Source organism: Gobio gobio (genome assembly GCF_949357685.1).
Source record: "Gobio gobio genome assembly, chromosome: 17".
NCBI classification, from domain to species: domain Eukaryota; kingdom Metazoa; phylum Chordata; class Actinopteri; order Cypriniformes; family Gobionidae; genus Gobio; species Gobio gobio.
In genome coordinates, this window is record NC_137110.1 from 36,818,548 (window position 1) to 36,838,557 (window position 20,010).

At 36.1% G+C, this 20,010-nt stretch overlaps 1 protein-coding gene across 20 annotated transcripts in view; it reads left to right on the forward strand.

Moving 5' to 3' along the window:
- inpp4ab (inositol polyphosphate-4-phosphatase type I Ab) overlaps positions 1-20,010 on the forward strand; it is an 82,984-nt gene that overhangs the window by 30,516 nt on the left and 32,458 nt on the right. For all 20 annotated transcript variants that reach the window (XM_079841514.1, XM_079841523.1, XM_079841512.1 and 17 more), the window contains 10 exons: positions 11,437-11,623; positions 11,715-11,759; positions 12,202-12,320; positions 13,113-13,229; positions 13,353-13,432; positions 13,575-13,686; positions 13,792-13,882; positions 14,960-15,107; positions 15,214-15,344; positions 19,390-19,494. In XM_079841514.1, the coding sequence (XP_079697640.1) occupies positions 11,539-11,623; positions 11,715-11,759; positions 12,202-12,320; positions 13,113-13,229; positions 13,353-13,432; positions 13,575-13,686; positions 13,792-13,882; positions 14,960-15,107; positions 15,214-15,344; positions 19,390-19,494 (1,033 nt within the window). In that variant the 5' untranslated portion in view covers positions 11,437-11,538. The remainder of the gene's footprint in view (positions 1-11,436; positions 11,624-11,714; positions 11,760-12,201; positions 12,321-13,112; positions 13,230-13,352; positions 13,433-13,574; positions 13,687-13,791; positions 13,883-14,959; positions 15,108-15,213; positions 15,345-19,389; positions 19,495-20,010) is intronic.

Below are 20,010 nucleotides of genomic sequence, written 5' to 3' on the forward strand. Positions count from 1 at the left end.
GATAGTGTGTTATTATTTCAGAGTTAAAATATTTTCTGCTTTACAAGTTTAATATGCAGATAAGTAAACCATTAGTAAGTTGATTTGATTTCCCCCAAAGGTGTTAGTGTTGTGGTTGTGTTTCTCTGTCAAAACATTGCTGTTTTTTTTTTTTTTTTGAACATCCCAGCTAACCAAAAGCAGCAACACATGGCTCCACAAATTGAATGAACTTAGAGCAGGTTTACCTGAGTAACTGATGGCAGATGTGGAAGAAACCTGTTTGAAAACAATTGTGTGTGTGCGTGTATGTTTGTGTGTTTAACCAAGTGATACGTTCTGCATTCTAGGGAACTTTTTTTAATAAGGATTCATTGAATTATTATTATTTATTTTTTTGTAAAATGGTGCCATACATTTTCGAAAAAAAGGCCTAAGATTGTAAGAAACTAATATTTTTTCAACATCTAGTTGCAGAATCTTTGACATGGAAAAAGCAGTTTCTCATGACACAGTTTAGGTGCCACCTTTTATATTTGAGTGGTGAGACTCTTACAGCATAACAGCATAAGAAAACTTTCTAAGGAAGCATTACATTGGCTGCGTCTGAAAACTGGAGAATGCTGCCTTCTGAGGACACATGTCAAGGTAGGAAGGCACCAAGGCATGTCCGAATCCAATGTTAGCTTCACTTCCTTACCTTCATCTGATACATTTTTGGAGGCAGCATAGATGTATTCTTCGCTGCCTTTGATATCCCACAATCTATGTGTTCCATTCGGTGACAGTTGAGATAGAAAAAGAAAGATGGCATCTGAAAGTTGCGGTTGCTGGTCAGTTTGTGTGTGTAAATGTACGTTTTTGACCATGTTTTCCACTTCTGATGTCATTGCTAGCGAGAAATTACTACTGTAGTTAAGTTAAGTCAAGTCAACTTTATTTATATAGTACTTTTAACAATGCAGATTGTTTCAAAGCATCTTCACAGTGTTAAACAGGAAAATAATGCAACAGAATTTTATTCAGCCGTATAGCCATTCTGGAGAAAACGGTGATGTCATCAATTAATTTCAACTATCATACAGTGACAGTGTGGGCTTTAGATCAGTAATTAGATCAGTAATTTAGTTTATATGGTTAATTTATTTTAATAATTAGATTTATTTGGATATTTAGTTGAACAATTTAGTGTCCCCAACTGAGCAAGCCAGAGGCAACAGTGGCAAGGAAACCAAAACCCCATCAGGTGACCTAATGGAGAAAACTAAACCTGGCTCAGTCGGGGTGCCAGTTCTCCTCTGGCCAATTAACAAACAGCGTATGATTATTATTCTGGCAACTTTACAGGTCAGAGGTCATAATAGATCGGAATATTCGAAAGATCGGAGGCAGCACGCCGGAGACGGGTTTATTGAGGATGATGTGTCGATTAAATATTAAATAGGAATAATCGAAATATCGGAGTCATCACGCCGGAGACGGGTTTATTGAGGATGCCGTATTGATTAAACAATTATTAAAGTGCAATATTCGAAAGATCGGAGGCAACACGCCGGAGACGGGTTTATTGAGGATGCCGTATTGATTAAACAATTATTCAATTGTAATATTCGAACAATCGGAGTCATCACGCTGGAGACGGTTTTATTGAGGATGCTGTGTCGATGAGGCAATTTCAATGGGAGTCTAATTGACACGGTCTCTTACTGTAGTAATTAAATATTTGTATTAGTTCTCACCAAAGCTGGCTTTATTTTGCTGTAGATCATTAAACTGTTATGCTGCCTCAGAAGTCTGTCTGAAATAATGAGGTACCTTAGTGCACTTACGCAGCCTTACCAGGCATTGCCTGATAAGGCAGCGAGGCAAAAAGTCAGCTGCCTTTGTTTTCGGATGCAGCCATTGTTCACATTTTCCAGCTGTGCATAAAAGTCCTCATGCCCAGAAGTGATCAATATCTTGGTTATTAGCGCATTAATAAAAATGTTTCCCGTGTTCACGTAGAAGCAGTAGGGCTATTGAGCACAACATCTGTAATACATGAGAAAAGGAATCATCTCTCATGTGGCAGAGATACTTCTGTTTCTAAACAACCTTTCTTATAAAAAGGTCCATTGTCTATTGTTGGCTGTTCTTAAGAAGGTACAAATGTGCTTATGTTAGTCTAAAGTCAGTCTGTGCATCTCTAGACTGTTGGTGGATTTATGGCCTGACATGCACATTTGTGTTCTTCCTTTATGCAAAACCGTTCACTGTAAAAAATGTATAATCTTCCCAACTCAAAATTCTAGTGACTGGTCACATCTAAAATTTTCAATTGGCCAAATTGAATTTCTGTGAATTTAATTTTATCCATTGTGCAACAGTCTGTTAACATGGGCTCAATTAGAAATAATATGTTGAGCCAATGGAAAAATGTAATTTACCAACACTGTAAAAAATGTCAAGCCTCTCCAATTTAAAATTTTCTAGTGACGATCACATCTAAATTTTTCAATTTAGCCAACTAAAAAATTTAGATGTGATCAGTCACTAGAAAATTTTGAATTGGAGAAATGTTTTACAGTGAAACTGTGTGGTTGGTCCAATTAAATATTTTAAATTGTAGTAACAATTGTTTATTTCTCACTGTCCCAAAAGACAAAAATGACTAAAAACATAAATATATTAAGCAAAATACAGAAACAGACAACAGGGTTGACATTTTATTACATTACTTTATTAACAAGTAAATTCCAACACAGGATATTTGGTGAAAATACCTTATTTTCAATAAGGAAAAACTCTGAATACATTCAAGAAGTCTTCTGCATAACAGGATGTCTTAAAGTGGTGAAGAAAACGCGGCACTGCAGGCTAAAAACCTACAAATAAAAATAAAAACTAGCATTAATGACAAAGCTCCCCTGCATCACATCTGGCAAGAGACAGAACAGAAGTTTCTTCATTATATAATGAGGAAGAGACGAATGAATGGACCTAAGAAAATCACGAGCTTGACGTGTTTGATATTAAAAGGCAATAACATAAGCCCTGAAAGAGGCCGACGCCAAACGCACCGTGTTCAACAGTCGCATGCCGCACATATCACACAAATGACTTAATTTCCTTATTACCTATTGTTTTAGACATATAAGACATGAGGAAAATAAAACTATTGGCTAGAGGCTACCATTAGATAATTATGTGGTAAACGAGAACACACTCATGAAACCAATGAATGCATGAACTCGTGATTCTACAAAATGTCTTTTAAACTTCATACCCGGTCATAAAGCAAAACTCTGGAGAATAATTTCAGTGCTAAATACTCACCAAAGTCTTTGTGAGATGAATATCTCTATTCTCTTGGGAATGTCTGTTTCGGTCTTCAGCACCTGCTGGTCCGGCTCCGCTTGCGCTGCCGCTCCCGCGCTCCGCATTTGAAATCTCCACACGAACGGTTTTCTTCAAGTGCATTTTGTGCATGCGTATACTGTTTTTCGGACGTAGGACTTCAGGTTCAGCCAACATGGATTTTTCACTTCGACTTCATAGATCTCAATAGCAAGTGACTGAGCACAATTAAATATGTTCGGTGAATATACAATTTTAATTTTGACCTTAAGCTATGATTAGTACAATGCATCTTTTTGCATGGCGATAATTATTTGGAAGTCATTTATTGGGCCAATATGTAATGATCAATTTGCAAAAAATGTTCCCCCAATTTTTTTTTACAGTGTTGCATTAACACAAAGTAAAAAGAATTTGAAATAAATAAAATAACAAAGTGTCAATATATCCAGGGCACCAAATTAAGACGATTTTAATTATCAAAATCATCAACAGATTCTAAATGTCTCTGAGCTTGTATCTTTGCACTGTCAAAAATTGTGAAATTGCAGTATGTTCCAGGTTAATAATTGCATCACTTTCACAGTAATTTCACAGTAGGAATTCTCTTGCATCTAACCCACTCTCATAAATTTCTTGTGAGATCTACAGTACTTTACTTGCAAAGTTTTTTTACAATTGTACTTTAAAAAAAGTTTACAGTGTTGGAAAACACAAAAATTACTGTAAACAAACAAGATACTGTATTTCTAATCTACAATGCATGTACTTTGAAGGTACCCATCATGCAATCCAGCATGAATAGATCATGCTGTAGAGATTTTTGATACTTGTTGGTCACCATTGTTGTGTTTTGTATGTTGATTATTGATGTCTGTGCATCATTAGGTGATTCTTACAGTATAAGAGGAAAAAAAATGTTGTGTTTCAACGAGATTGTGTCACACCTTTCAAATATTAATTTCGGCAGTTGCTTCACTATTGTGAAAGATCTACAAAAAAGATATGAATTTGAAATAAGATATTGGTAAATCTTTAAATTAATTTATCTCTAAATTAATTTTCATATTCATGCTAATAATAGTTTGACTAACTCAGCAAATTATTTTATTTTATAGCCTGTAGGGATGAAACAATTACCGGTTTTACGATAAACCACGGTAAAATTTAGTGACGGTTAGTAATATCGTTTAAAATTTAATTATCTTTAAAACCGCGTGTGATTTATCACGATTTTGAAAACTGGCGGTAAATCCTGTCGAGTCAGCGTCAGTCTGGTGCAGGCACACCGCTGTTTTTTGAATGAGAAGAAATGGCAGATGGAAGTGACAGCGCCGGGAGATTTTTCAGACTTCTAAAAGGACCAAATCTGAGGTGTGGTCATATTTTGGCTTTTACAAATGTCCTGAGGGAAACTTAATCAAAGATGGTCACCCTGTCTGCAGAACATGCCAGAAGAAAGTCGCTGTAATAGAGGGAACACTTCAAAACTACGAACGCAAGGCAAGTGGACTTTGACCTCAATACCAAAACTACGTCTGGGAAATAATAACGTGAAGCGAATAAACTAATTCAGACAAGACTAGGGTGACATTAAGGGATAATAATCAGGGCTTGACATCAACAACCGCCATTTGCGGGTGTAACAAGTGTAACGTTATTTCGGCTGCACACCACCACTCTGGCGGTTGAACTTATTATAGTCTTCTCAAAAGCCATCTGTTATAATCGCGTTGCACATTATAACCACTCACGTGTTTCTATTGAGTTTATCAATGCAATGTCTCATAATCAGAGGCGTTCAGATTAGCCAGAGTTTTGTTCAGAGCACGCGCCGCTCTCATTCGCTGAAATCTAACGTTACACTCAAAGCAGAGATAAACGTGCAATGTACGCAGGAGATTCACTCATCATACACTAGCCGCGTTTCCATTACCCTTCAAATTGCGCAAATTGAAATTGCGAATTGAAAATACACCCAATGGAAACGCGTCAATTTCACAAAAACTCCCATATATCGCAAAAAAGTTTTTACGCTTGCATGAGGTGGTTTTTCAGGCATTTCGAAAAAGGAAATTTTCGCAAAACTGCAATGGAAACAGTTTTTTCACATGTACAGGTCCTCTGGTCCGGTCATGCATATCTCTTACATAGGGCCTACATATAATTTTTTTCCACTCAAGTATGTCTAATAACGAGATCTTATGTCGTTATATTTACTCCTAATAAGGAAAGTGGCGTAACTTTATAATAACGGACCCCGGTGCAACCACAAATATCATAACTATCTATAGGTCTACTGTAATTAAGACATATATTCAAGAAATGTATTAAAACAGAAGTATAGTTTCAGCCTTGCTCAAAGACTGAGGAAACAGGCCAGTTACGCACGTCAATCATTCCCGACGATCTTGGTTTGCTTCTTATTTATTAAATATACAGCCAAATAGTTGCTTAAACATTGATCAAAATTAAAAAACAATTATACAAAACGAAATTAATTTTAAAGAAAGAACTTTCTAGAAAACACAATTCACAAAATGTCTCCAGACATCTGATTATGTGCCTTACTCATGCTGCTCACTTTTCATAATCAACATATGAAATTAAAAGATTATAATATTTAGACATAGCCTAACTATATGAAACTAAATAGGCTACGTTTTCTTTAACCCTCTGTCCAACGAAGTCGTCGGTGCCTTTTGATGGATTTTTTCCTTATTCCATTTCCAGCGGAAACTCACAATACTCCGTCATTTTTAGCCATACAGATAGGCTAAGTGCAAGACATAATTATAAACATGTCTACTTTTATTTGTGTACACTCACAAGCAAAGGCCGTGGACTCAGGGAACAGATTATTTTGCACTCCACTCCAAACGCTGTCTTCATTTCAAAAATATATTTTGTTTATTAAACGCAAAGTTTTTCATTACAAAAGCATTTCTAAATTCAGTTTATATTTCCAACAAACGAAATTCCAAGCCAAAATAACGAAGTGGTAAAAGAAACCTTTGAGTTACCACCACCATGAAGATTCAAACTTTTCGCTCGTCTCTGTATGTGGCAATGCGTCACAATAACCTGCGTACGTAAAAGTCGATCATTCTTTACAGATGATGATATGTTTGGACAGAAGACGAGTTCTTTATTAAACTCATAAAAAACAACAGAATATAAAATGCCACAATTTATCTAACACCTCATATGTGCCGCTCAAGTAGGCTATAAGGTGCTTTCCTTGCCATCAGTGCTTGGATAACACGCACGTCTCTTTCCATTAAAAATAATGGCGTGCGTTGGCTGGGATATACATAAACCTAACAACATACGTAGCATAATTTTTGGAATGATTTATCACAAGAGGAAAAAAATTATTTTAGTCTCATAACATCAGTTAATGGAAACGCTGTCATTTCGCAATATTTTTTTATCGACTTTTAGAAAATATCGCAAAAGTTTTGCGCAAATCTGTAATGGAAACGCGGCTAGCGTTTGACTGTTTTTATTCTATTTCAGCAGCGAAAATAGTTTCAAACAAACACAGCAGAACCACAGCACATCTGATATGACTGGAATAAAGTTGGCGAATTTAGGGACCGTCTCTAAAGTTACATACAACATTGGTAACGTTATACACGTTTCAAACTTCAATAGCATTGAAGACTGTACATAGACTGTAAAGTGTTCATCTAGGTGTCAGGTATGATGCATACCTTTTGATATTTAATCAAATAATGCATATCCATATTTCCATATGATTTGACAGTTTATTTCACTAGGATACTGTTTGGGCTCTAACACAAAATATGCTGATTTAAATGCATCATTGCTGTACACTGATGAGAATATTGCTTGAATATATTTACAGAGATAATATTAGAGATTATATTTACACAAAATTATTATTATTTATGCGTTATGTTAGTTATTTGTTGTTAACTTGATGAAATGTTTTAAGTGCATCTGTTCTTTTTGAACACTTTCATCTCATTTGAACAAAACCGTGATAATATTGATAACCGTGATAATTTGGGTAACTATAATCGTGATGTGAAATTTCCATACCGTTTCATCCCTACTAGCCTGTTGTCGTTTTAGAAAATGTTTGTCACACTTCTGACTTGGCTAGATTAGAAATTTGAATATGAATATACAAAGTCCAAGATCCCAAGCAAATGCACTAATCAACATTATGGTGACTTCAAAAAATTACATTTGGTGGTAAATAATATAATTTCTTACAGTTGCATGGTTAAAGAACTTTATAATTTCACTATAATGTGAAATCACTGTAAAACAAGAGAAGTAAATAACTGTGATGTTAGCATCATTCTACTGTTGTTTCACAGTAATTTGTAAGAAAATGACACAGCATGCATTGATTTCACAGTAAATTTCTACAGTAATTATTTTAATTATAGTAATTAGACTACAGTAATTTATTGTAAAATAATACTCTTTAATGCTGTAAATTCCTGGCAATTTTTAGTGTACTACATTGAAAAGACAAGTTTTTTTATTTATATTATATATAGGCTAGTTGGATTACATAAATCAAAAGCAAGATTTTTTTTTTATTTGCTAACATTAGAAATAAATAGCCTACCAACATATTAAAGCACTGAGACCGGATCAGTTGTGCAAACAATGTTGAGTTTCTGTTATTAACAGAGATAGAAATGTCTGTGTGGAAGGTCACCCAGATCACCCTAGCAACTATATACAGTACCTATCAAAAGTTTAGAAACATTACAATTTTTTAATGTTTTAGAAAGTCTCTTTTGATCACCAAGGCTGCATTTATTTAATAAAAAAATACAGTAAAAACAGTAGTATTATGAAAACTTTAACAAGTTTTATAAACTTGTAAAAAATTACATATTTAAAGAACTGTTTTATATTTGAATATGTTTTAATGTAATTATTATTATCATTAATACTGTTGCTGTTAATAATGATAATAATAATAGATAATTATAATAGATAAGATAATAAGAGAATTTGTTCCAATCCAAATAAAGTCTAATTTTAAATTAACCCTATAAACCCGAAGTGTACCGCTTTTTTGTACTACTGTAATATGTCAAACATGTCATAAAACTCAGATAGTCATGTGTCATATGTCATTTGAAAGGACTTACGGAGTAGAATACACTAAGCATAATTGTTTTGGGCTTTGACTAAACAGACCTGTATTTAAATAATGTTTCGCTCGTAACTTTATGAAACGTACTACAATCGTGGAAAATGGCACATCATTATTTACATGATTTCATTATTTGCAGATTCTCATGATTAAAAAGAGTCCAAACTCACTTAGATATAAATATAGTCTCTCATGGAGGTATAATAAAACTCCACAGGCGCACATCTAAGTAAAATGGAATGTAGCTTTCGCTTCATTTACGTTTGTAATTTCATGACACATGCACAGATCATAGAAAATGCCTTTCATTATTACTTACAGTGGATGCTCCCAATTAAAATGAGTCCAAAATCAACAAAATCCATTGCATTGATCACAAGATATTCCTCTCAGAGGAACAACAATTTTAGAAATGCTTTCTAGGTGTCAGGGGTAAACAAAAAGGCTACCTTGGTTCCAAATGCTGTAACTTTTGATTACTTTATGCTATCACCACAACATTTTATCCAAATGCAGCTCGTATGTAGGGGGACTTCACAAAAAAATTGTCCTCCTTATTTCCTTCCTGAGTTATTGCATGTCAAATAAGCACTATATGTTTAAAAAATCCCTTGATCACACTTTTTTTGGACACTTTTATCAGCAGTTTCTCAGCATGAGAATGTCCAAATGTAATTATTTGTTCTAAAAATGTAAAAAGTTTTCTATCAAACAATACCTACCTTTTGACTCTCCTTGCTAGTTGGAGTTATGATGAGTCTTTACTTTTGTGTATGTCACTCAGAAAAAACAACTCTAGATATGCCTTCAGGCTTCAAACTGTTAAATCCAGGTTTTTTGGTCAAGAATTTTCAATTTTGATGCATCTCTACTTTCATAACTTGTTTTTCTTGTGGCTTTTGCAGAAGCTACAGAGATAGGTCATTGAGGTTATGTCAATAGCAAGTGAAAGTTTGCAGCCCACTTGCTTTAATAATCTCCCACAGCAGGTCTTGTTTTTTTGTATTTCAGCTGCAATGAAATAACAATCCCACATAGAGTGACAATACCATAAAACACCATCTCCATGGAGACAGCCAGCTGAGCAGAAATGTTCTGTCATATTTCTGTAAATTGTCTAAGTAAAATGATTGATGTTTAACAAAAGACCATTAAAACGATTTGTAAAGACAAATAATTAGTAAAGGATAGTAAATAATGGTAGAAAGTAGTGAGACAATGAATTGAAGAGGGGAATCTCTCCTCTTTGCCTGTGTTCTCATGTGTAAAAGGCACAGACATGTGTTTGCAGCTCAACATTCATTAAACGAGCTGCCATACTGCATCCATACACACATATTCACTCGCATACTGTATCATTATCACTTCACTGCTGTTTGTGCAATCTGTGGTTGAACTTGAGACATTTGTGCAAGAGTGCATACTGTGGGCTCCTTAAGTCTGAATCCACTTGTGATGCTTCTATTTAACAATATTCAGTATTCAGTATTTCAGTAATTTAACATTTTTTTCAGTATTAATTGTTTTTCCAGGATCACAATTTTAGGAAAACATTGAGAAATGTGCATGAATTTCAAGAAATTCTTAAATTTGGTAGTTGGTATGTTCCGCTTTTGCTTTAATAACAACATCAATCGAGCTGGCATGACATTCCATGGCATTACCTAAAATTCAGTGAAATTGGAAATGTAGTAAAATGCACGTTTTTCTTCATTTATCTTATGGCCTTATTTTTTTTTTTTTTTTAAACATTATGTCCATGTCTACAGGAAATAAATCCCAGATTTAAAATGTAGTCTCAGACCTTTGGACCACGCGATGTGGATTTATAAGCGGGGCATTTGATGCATCTGAGTATGTTCACTTTAACATCAGCTCCTCTTGTTCTTGTTTGACTCATAGAGGATGATGTGGGCAGGCGAGGTTCTGTTCATCAACCATGTCTGTTAACATTATGAAGTTATATGCCTACTAGAGGCACAAATGATTCATAAAAGGTCTCTCAAATGCTTCACAAATCTAAAAGGATAAGCAGATACAGTATAGAATAGTATAGCATATTGTCCTATATTGTCTAATTGCTAATGGTCACTTTTAAAACGGTTCTCAGTAAACGCAGGTATCTGGTCCTCTACTAAATAGTTCTAAGAGTTTCCGGTCCTCCCTTTTGGATCTAGTAGATTTAAAAGTGCATATTCAAGAAAAGTGAAATTCAGTGGTATTTCTTCATTTTGAAATAATGAGAAACAATGTTTTATGGAATGTAGTGGAGTAAAAAGTACAATATTATTATTATTCTTTGGAATGTAGTGAAGTAAAATTTTCCCAAAATAAAAATGATAAGGTACAGATACTTGAAAAAATGTATGTAAGTACAGTAACAAAGTAGGTTTTTCATAGAGAATATCCTATGCAACGAAGCACGCAATTCTCCCTGTAATTGTCCTTTACAAAGTTTAGATACTTGTTTGAGAGAGTTTTGTGAGTGCGAGTGCGAGTGTTTAGTAGCAAGCATAAAATGGCTGTCTCTTGCACACAGTGCACATATTTGGTAACTTAAAATTGACTCTGAATATTCAGAATTGTTGAAGCCCCAGCAAACCCTCACAAGGATTGTTTCTATTTAAAAGCTTCTATTGTAGTCTAGAACCCTTCAGTTGTGCCCATAAGAAGAAATAAAAGTGATCCGTGAAGTACTCCAGAGTTTCTGTTTCCACCAAATCTGGAAATATCTGATTTGACTCACTCACTCACTCACTCACTCACTCACTCACTCACTCACTCACTCACTCACTCACTCACTCACTCACTCACTCACTCACTCACTCACTCACTCACTCACTCACTCACTCACTCACACACACACACTCACACACTCACTCACTCACACACACTCACTCACACACTCACTCACTCACACACTCACACTCTCTCTCTCTCTCTCTCTCTCTCTCTCTCTCTCTCTCTCTCAGATAACAGAGGAGGAAACGGCCACACAGGAGTGTGCCTGGCTGTGTGTGGGTTTCCACCACTCCTGCTACTCTAGCATCAACACACATAAACATCCTGCCACAATGTCACGGAGGGAACGGCCATGGTCGGTGTACAGAGCGAATACATTAGAGCTTTCTTCAGAGATGCTTGGACTAGCATTAGAAGGTATACAGTAGTACCCATGCACTTGTGTTTTGATGTACATTTTACTTTACATATAAATTATATCAGGTCTCTCTCTTTCTGCTCTTTGTAGGAAACAGTCAAGATCCAGATGAGCCAGTACTGGAGTTCAGTCTTGGTCAGTCTTGTTTTTTTTTTTACAGTCACACATTCAGAATTTTCTAAAGCAGCAGAAATTACCTGTTCTCCATTAGTAGCCAAGACTGCTGGGGATATAAGGGTTTAGCTGACTATCAGGTCTGATCTTTGGACTGTAAATGACACCGAGCTCTCACAGAAATATTTACACTCCTGTTCAGTGTCCTACTGTATGCTTACGCGAAGATAACCACTTAAGCAGCTGCGTTTGGTTTAAGTGACTACCTCTATCTCTCATCAGTTGTAAATAAAGTAGTTTAACTGTGGAGGTCTGATTATATCTCAGAGAATCAGCAAGTCTTCGCAAATAACACTTGAGGCCCACTGTAGCTCATTCATACTGTATATACAATGCTTCTTGTGGAAAATCTTTACACTTTTATGACCCTCAAACGTAAATGCATTTATATGTGGTTTTGTAGTCTGCAGTGAGCTGACCACACCGTCTCTGGACCGAAAACCCAACTGTTTTGTTGCTGTGAGCTGTACCACACCTCCTCAGGCTTTCTGGACTAAGCATGCACAGACAGAGATCATTGAGGTGAGATGGACACAAATGTTCTTGTTTTATTGTCAGCCCAGATCTTACCCAACGCTCTAACCCAAAACCCAAACTGGTGTTAAAGGGATAGTTCACCTAAAAATTAACATTTCTTTCTTCTGCTGAATACAAAAGACGATATTTTGGTCACACTTTAGATTAGGGTCCAAGTCTCACAATTAACTTACTATTACCTATGACTTTTGCTTCAAGAAACTCCTAAATACTGCTATATATATTCCATCAACTGTTTGGTTACCCATATTCTTCAAAATATCTTCTTTTGTGTTCAGCAGAAGAAAGAAATTCATACAGGTTTGGAACAACTTCAGGGTGATGACAGAATAAACATTTTTGGGAGAACTATTCCATGAACATCTGTCTCGCATTATCGGATCACAATGGTCAGCCGAGACAGATGGAGGCAACATCTGGTTTACAACTGAATTCGGTTTCAGTGATCACAAAACAATTTGTACCCCTTTTATATCTTTAATTTAGTAAAGTTAGGGCAGAGAATCAAGATTTTTCTGATTCGACCAGATACTCTGGTTGCACATAGTTTTGGGCAATGCCGTGGGGCTGTAGAGGAAACTAGGCATTGACTAAGTTTGGTTGTGGTATTTTAAGAATTATCAAGTTCAAACAAAGGTCACAGTTAATCAGAAAATCTATATTTCTACCCAGCCTTTTTAACACTTGCGATCACCCAAGACGGTTGTTAATTTTCTGTCATTTATGCAACAATGTGGACTGATTTGGATGACTAACCAAAATGTTCTGTTTTTTCAGGGAACAAATAGTCCCATGTTCCTCAGCAGTGTGGCTTTCTTCCAAGACTCCTACATTAACCAGCACACACAGGTCAAGCTCTGTGTGTACGATGTAAAAGATCGCTCACAGGGAACGGTGAGATGCGTACCACGCACATCAAATGAGAAGGGCTCTGATATTGAAAAAAAAAAAACAGCTCAGACTATGCTGCTTTGTCTATTTCTTTTGGTCTTTTTAATACTTTTTCTCTCTTTCTAGATGTACCTTCTTGGCTCTGCAATGTTCCCGGTAAAAGACCTTCTGCAGGAAAAGAACCACAGACTTAACTTACCTCTCAGGTGATCCAACCCATCTTTTTTGAAGTCTAGATAGTTTGTTTGAGCAATCTGCTTGATGGGGTATCAGTCTGGTTCATTGCTGAAAAAGACCGCAAGCATATGCAGTTTGAATGTATCGGCATCTGTGATCCCTTTTCCTCAGGTCAGCAGAAAACAAGCATGTGGGTAGTATTACAGTCATTGCCTGGCAGCTAGAGGAGAAGAGAGATCAGCATACACCAATCAAACAACTGCATGACACCATCAATGGCAGGGTGAGCCTGACTATGCCCCAGTGACTCAACTATCAGCATGTTTGTTTACTAGTTTGACTAATTCTGATGAGAGTGTTTTCGTTCTTTCATGTGCCATTTCTGCAGACAGTCCTCCCCGTGGATGAGAGTCTGACAGAATCTGTGGGAGTCCGAGTGAAGTACGCCTCTCTGTGGAAAGACTCCTTTCTACGATCCGGTATGAATATCAGTGATTTGAAAAATGGCTTCTTTTTCACACCCTATTAATTATTCATTGTGATGGAAATTAGGGATGTCACGTTTGTAAATTGTCACACCTGCCGTAACTTGCGGCAACACCGGCATTAACAACAACACCTGGGGGTGGTGTATACACTCAGAATGTGTTGCACATCAAATCCTCTGCCATCGTCTTGTCCTTCATCTCTATTAGTCAAATCTGACTCTTGCAGCTCTTTGCTGTGACTCTGCAGCTCATGCTGCATGGAGATGAGCAGGCACTTTCAGTTTATAATTGTAGCGTCTGTTGTCCAACTGAACTAAGTGATTTTATTTCTATAAAAAAAGCAAAACAACAGTGTGGGAAGTGGGTGGACCTTTAAAGGGTTAGTTTATGCCTAAAATCCGAGAGGTTCCTGAACCATCCATAGACAGCAACGTTATTTCAACTTTCAAGGCCCTGAAAGGTAGTAAAGAAATCGTTAAAATAGTCCATGTGACTACATTGGTTCAATCTTAATTTTATGAAGCGGCGAAAATACTTTTTGTGCGTAAACAAAACAAATAACGACTTTAAGTAAAACCAGTACAGCGCTTCCAGGTTCTACGTCAGAAATGTCTCCAAAAAGATATCCAAAATATCTTAATTTGTGTTCCAAAGATGAACGATGGTCTTACAGGTTTGGAATGACATGAGGGTGAATAATTAATGACAGAATTTTCATTTTTGGGTGAACTAACCCTTTAAGATCTTAATCTTAATACATATTTTTCCTTAACAAACAAGTGACGAGTGACATCTGTGCTTCTCAACTCTTGAAAAGCACCAGCCACCACTTGATACATGTTGCTTAATGGCACTATGGGAAATATTGACAGAAACATTTCTGGTACTAAGAATAACTAATGATAATTATGATTTATTGTTGTAATAGTGCTTTTCCCAAGAACAAGGGCACTTAGTTGCATTTTTATTGACAGACGTGAAATCCAGGGCCTGGTCATAATATCATAAATGCTACAGCCTTGCACTATTGATTTCTCTTTATGGTTTAATCCTGTTTCTGCATCTCAGTGTTTGGTGGCACCATGTCGCGGATGTACCGATTACCAACCACTGATGGGAATCATTTACGAATCCTGGAACAGATGGCTGAGAGCGTCCTGTCACTTAACATCCCACGACAGTTTGTCAAACTCTTACTGGAAGAGGATTCTGCCAGGTGTACATCATAACCTCAGACAGCATGCTCACTATGACCATTTTGACGGTGTGTATATATATAAAAGAGCTATCCTTTACATGATCGTGTGTTTTGATGCTCGTAGAGTATGTGAGCTGGAGGAGTTGGGGGAGTTATCTCCGTGTTGGGAGAATCTCCGGCGGCAAATCGTAACGCAGTACCAGAGCATCCTTCTGACCTATCAGGATACAATCACAGACCTGCAGGACTACAAAGGTCAGTTTGCACTTTGAGATTCCTGTTGTATTCAGGACTTTCAGATGTTCAGTACGTCAGCACATGTAACATGTTCAAAAGAAGGGGTCTGGGATTCAAAAGATAATTAACATTTTGGAAATAAAGTATCATTTGAACATTTTGAAAAAATTACATAAAATGAAGAAGAAATATGTCAGATTCTGCCATATTTCTAGGCCACTATTCAAATAATTATTAAATCATGCTGATTTAAGTATGATTTACAAAATTATCTTTTTGAGTGTCATATTTTTGGGTCACACTTTAGATTAGGGCCCAATTCTCACTAACTAACTGTTAACTATGACGTTTGCCTTAATAAATTCCTAATTACTGCTTGTTAATAGTTAGTAAGGTTATGTTTTGGTATTGGTAGGATTAAGGGATGTAGAATATGGTCATGCAGAATAAGACATTAATATGTGCTTTATAAGTACTAATAAACAGCCAATATCCTAGTAAAATGCATGCTAATAAGCAACTAGATAATAGTGAGGATTGGACTTGAGTATCATATTTGACACTTTTGAATTATGTCTCATATAGATGTCTTATATAGTTATATAGGATAATATAGAGCTATATAAAAAATATGTGAAAACTTATAATGCAATGCAATACAATGATGATTAGGGCTGCAACTAACGATTATTTTGATAATCAATTAGTTGGCTGATTATTTTTTCGATTAATAATTTTGTTTTATTGACAAAACACACTATTCCACATCCTGCCCCATGCTGTCCTTAAAAAAAACAAGTCAGCTGAGTGCTATGAAAACATACATAGTGAATATATCTACCCTTACAAAAATTAACCATGGTTTTACAACGAATAAAACAAAAAAGCAAACAAAAATTCTAATAAATAAATAACAGGGTTATTGTGTATTTGTGTGGTTATACAAATGGTAATCAATATGCCAAAAAACATGGTTTTACTAAACATAGTTTTTACTATAATAAAACCAAGGTTAATATTGGGTATGTCTTTGCTATACATTATGTGCAAAAAAGTTACTAGGCAAAAGGACAGTTTAAATCCTTTATTCTGAAAATAGGCTTTAAGAAACGTCTTACATTTATATTCAATTACATTCTGATCTCTTTACAGTTTAAACCTAAATTTAGCGTCCAACTGTAGATATTTCATCTAAATGAATGTTTTTGCGTTGAATATTAATTGTCTCCCTCTCGACTGCGTTCTGTCGGTTTGACGCGCGTGCGTGCGCCCGCCGCTCGTTTAGTGAAGTTTGAAGTTTAATGCAGTGTCAGCACGCGCTTTCATGCAAAATGTAAATACTTGCGTGAATTAGTAACATTTACAGATGAGGATATAACCTGTAAAATTAAAGTTTTTGCACTGAGGACGCGCACACATCGGTCAAAGAGCATGACAGGGTATGTTAAATGCTAATGCATTTAGCTCAAGGTTTAAAATAGAGAATTCTCATGTTTCTCATGTTTCCCGCAACAGCTCACTGTTTCCACTTCACTATTTTTAGTTGCATTTTGTCCATAGAAATGTGTTATTCAGTGCTGTAATTTGGCGCGACTGGTGAAAGTTTTATCGACTTGTTGCAGCCCTAATGATGATTAAGAGATGTACAAATAAACATTCCTTAAAAGCCTGTTGTATCATATTTGATACTCAAATTGTATTATGATTTTTCAAGTAAACCTTAGTAGATTTAATCCAGTTCATCTTGAAATATTACGTACAATATAAAATGTATCCATGCGTTTATTTTACACAAATTTGTAAAGATTTCATGTGTAGATGAAGATGAAGATTTCACTGTAATGTTGTAGTCCACAAAGATGAAGAAAAGAGCAGAAGTATTTCACATAGTCAAGCAACTTTAATTAAACAACATAAGAATCAAGGTAACAGTGTTAATAAACCTTTTTACAGTCTATGGTATAAACACAAACAATACCAGATGAATGAACTAAATATAACTGAGGGCTTCTATACACAGAGCAAACAAAGGTAACCAAATGAGGAACACATGAACTGAGTACTCTCTAATTAATGTGTAACTATCAGGGCTTGACATTAACACCCGCCAACCTGCCATTTGCGGCTGGATTTCAGCTGTGGCATGAAACACAGTCACTCCCACTAGCCACTTTGGCGGGTTGAATTTTATTGTAGTCTTTTCATAAGGCATCTGTTTTAATCGCGTTGCACATTATAACCAATCACACGCGATACTGTTGAGCTTATGAATGGAATGTCTATTAATCAGAGGTGTTCAGATTAGTCATGGACTTTTGTTCAGAGAGTTTCTCTCACTCACTGAAATCTGCACTCTCATCATATACAACAAAGCAGAGATGTAAGTGCAATGTACGTAGGAGATTCATTCCTCACACAGTAATTGACTGTTTTCTATCGAAAATAGTTTAAAACAAAGATCACTGCAGAACTATACCGCATCTGATGTCACTGGCATAAAGTTGGCTTGACGTTGGATGTTCGATATCCGCAAATTATGGGACAGTCTCTAAAGTTACATATGACATTAGTATACACGTTTCTAACTTCAATAACATTTGAAGAGAATTACTTAGTCATAAAACCAACTGTAAAGTGTTCATCTAGGTGTCAGGTATGATGCACACCCTTTATATTTTTGATATTTAATCAAATAATCTGTCAAATCACATGAAAATGTGGATATGTATTTCACTAGGCTACTGTATGGGCTCATACACAAAATATGCTAGATTTAAATATGTCATAGAACATTAATGAGAATATTGCTTGAGAATAAATTATATTTACACCCCAAATTTAAAAAAATTTCAGACAAGCAATGGTCAGGGCACTATTTTAATGATCTAAGGGCATGGTCTAAAGTGCATGGTGCAAAAATCCACTTTTGCTAGTTTAACGACAGAAAAAAACGATTGGCGCGCCAGGCGCATGGCCCAAAAGGGTTGTACCTAGTCTCTTAATGAGTCATGGGTGTGTTATGGCCATAACGTGCAATAAACCAATCAGAGTGTCATCTCCCATTCCCTTTAAAAGCCAGTTGGGCTTGCACCATGGCGGAATTTGCGAGTGGAAGGACTAAATGCTTCTCCAGAGAGGAATCCTTTTATTTTTAATATTTAAAAATGTTTGTGTGTTGCTCCATGTGTGTGTAATAAACAGTGTGTACGCACGTTGTGCACCCACCCATAGGGGCATATTACTAACGCACCTTTTAAATAACACAAAAAATACTGCGCTATTGACTTTAGACCAGGTTTTTGTTGGTCAATGGCCCAGTCATTTTCAGTTGCCTCCAAATAGCAACGTGCCAACAATGTGCCTGAGGTGTGCGAGTGCATTTGCTATTTAAACAATGTGGCGCTAGACATGAAAATGATAACAGCGTCAGGCTGAATCTAGCAAAAAACACTTGCATTGTGCCTGGCACCGCATTGCGCCGGGTGGATGATAGGGCCCCTAGTTTTTCTCTGTCTAGATTAAGGATCTTTACACACAACCTTATCAGAGATAAAGAGGCCTATTTGATGACCTGTCATGTTAAACATTTCATGTAGACTTGATTTGGGTGTGCCACAGTGGATGTCAAGCCCTAGTAACTATGGTAACAAACAGGAAGGGAATGGAAGAGAACAGAACTAATTAACATACTAGAAGACTCACAATGAAACTCGGGTATGAACTGAACAGAAACTCAACACATGACAACCACGACCTGAACATTGACATTTTTAGAATGGTACCAAAAGCCCTTGTACTTCCTTAAAAGATATAAACTATCAATTAGACGAAAGAAGGCATGTAGTAGATTGTGTACAACTGGTTTTTCAACCAGTTTTTCAATGAATGTATCAAATATGCTTTATAGGGTTAAATTGGCAGGGAAAAAAACTTCCAGATGACCCAGAATTCTATGAAAGATTCTCCAGTGACCTGGAAGACTAAGAATAGTAGATATGTCTACCCTATTTGAATGATAAAGGGGTATCAAGATATTTCTTTTCTATCTGTCTGTCTCTTACAGGTCCATCATTTAAAGCCAGTAATCTGAAAGCAGAAAGGAAGTTGGAATTTATGCCCACCAACCTCCATGTGCAGAGAATGAGGGTTCAGGATGAGTCTGGCTGTGGTTAGATCTCTTTCTTTCATTCTGTGTACTAATTTCATTAGTCATCCCATTCCTCTTTTCTTTGTTTCCCTCTGCATGAAAGGTTTTTGTCACTGCTCTATATATTCCTGTCCACTTTGGCATATGTGCTTTACTGAGTAAATCCCAGCAGGCAGTAGGTGTTATTATTCAGAGCACTTAGCCCATGTAAATAGTCTCTCATACAGAAGATTTCATGCACTCAACACAAACACACACTCAGACGATCACTGATGTTCTTTTAGTTTTGACCCCTAGTCTTAAAATTACACTCCCTGGCTATAGTGCTAAATGTTTACGACATGTTTTAGAAAGAGAATTGTAGCATTTAATCTCGGGGGCGGCAGTTTTTTTTAAAGGTTTAAAGGGGGGACTGACCACAAAACTTTGAGAACCAATGTCTAATGTGACTTTGTTTCACAGATATTTCTAGTATTTGCAACTTTTTATCTCATATGCGACTTTATTTTGCACAATGCAACTTTATTTTTCGTAAAT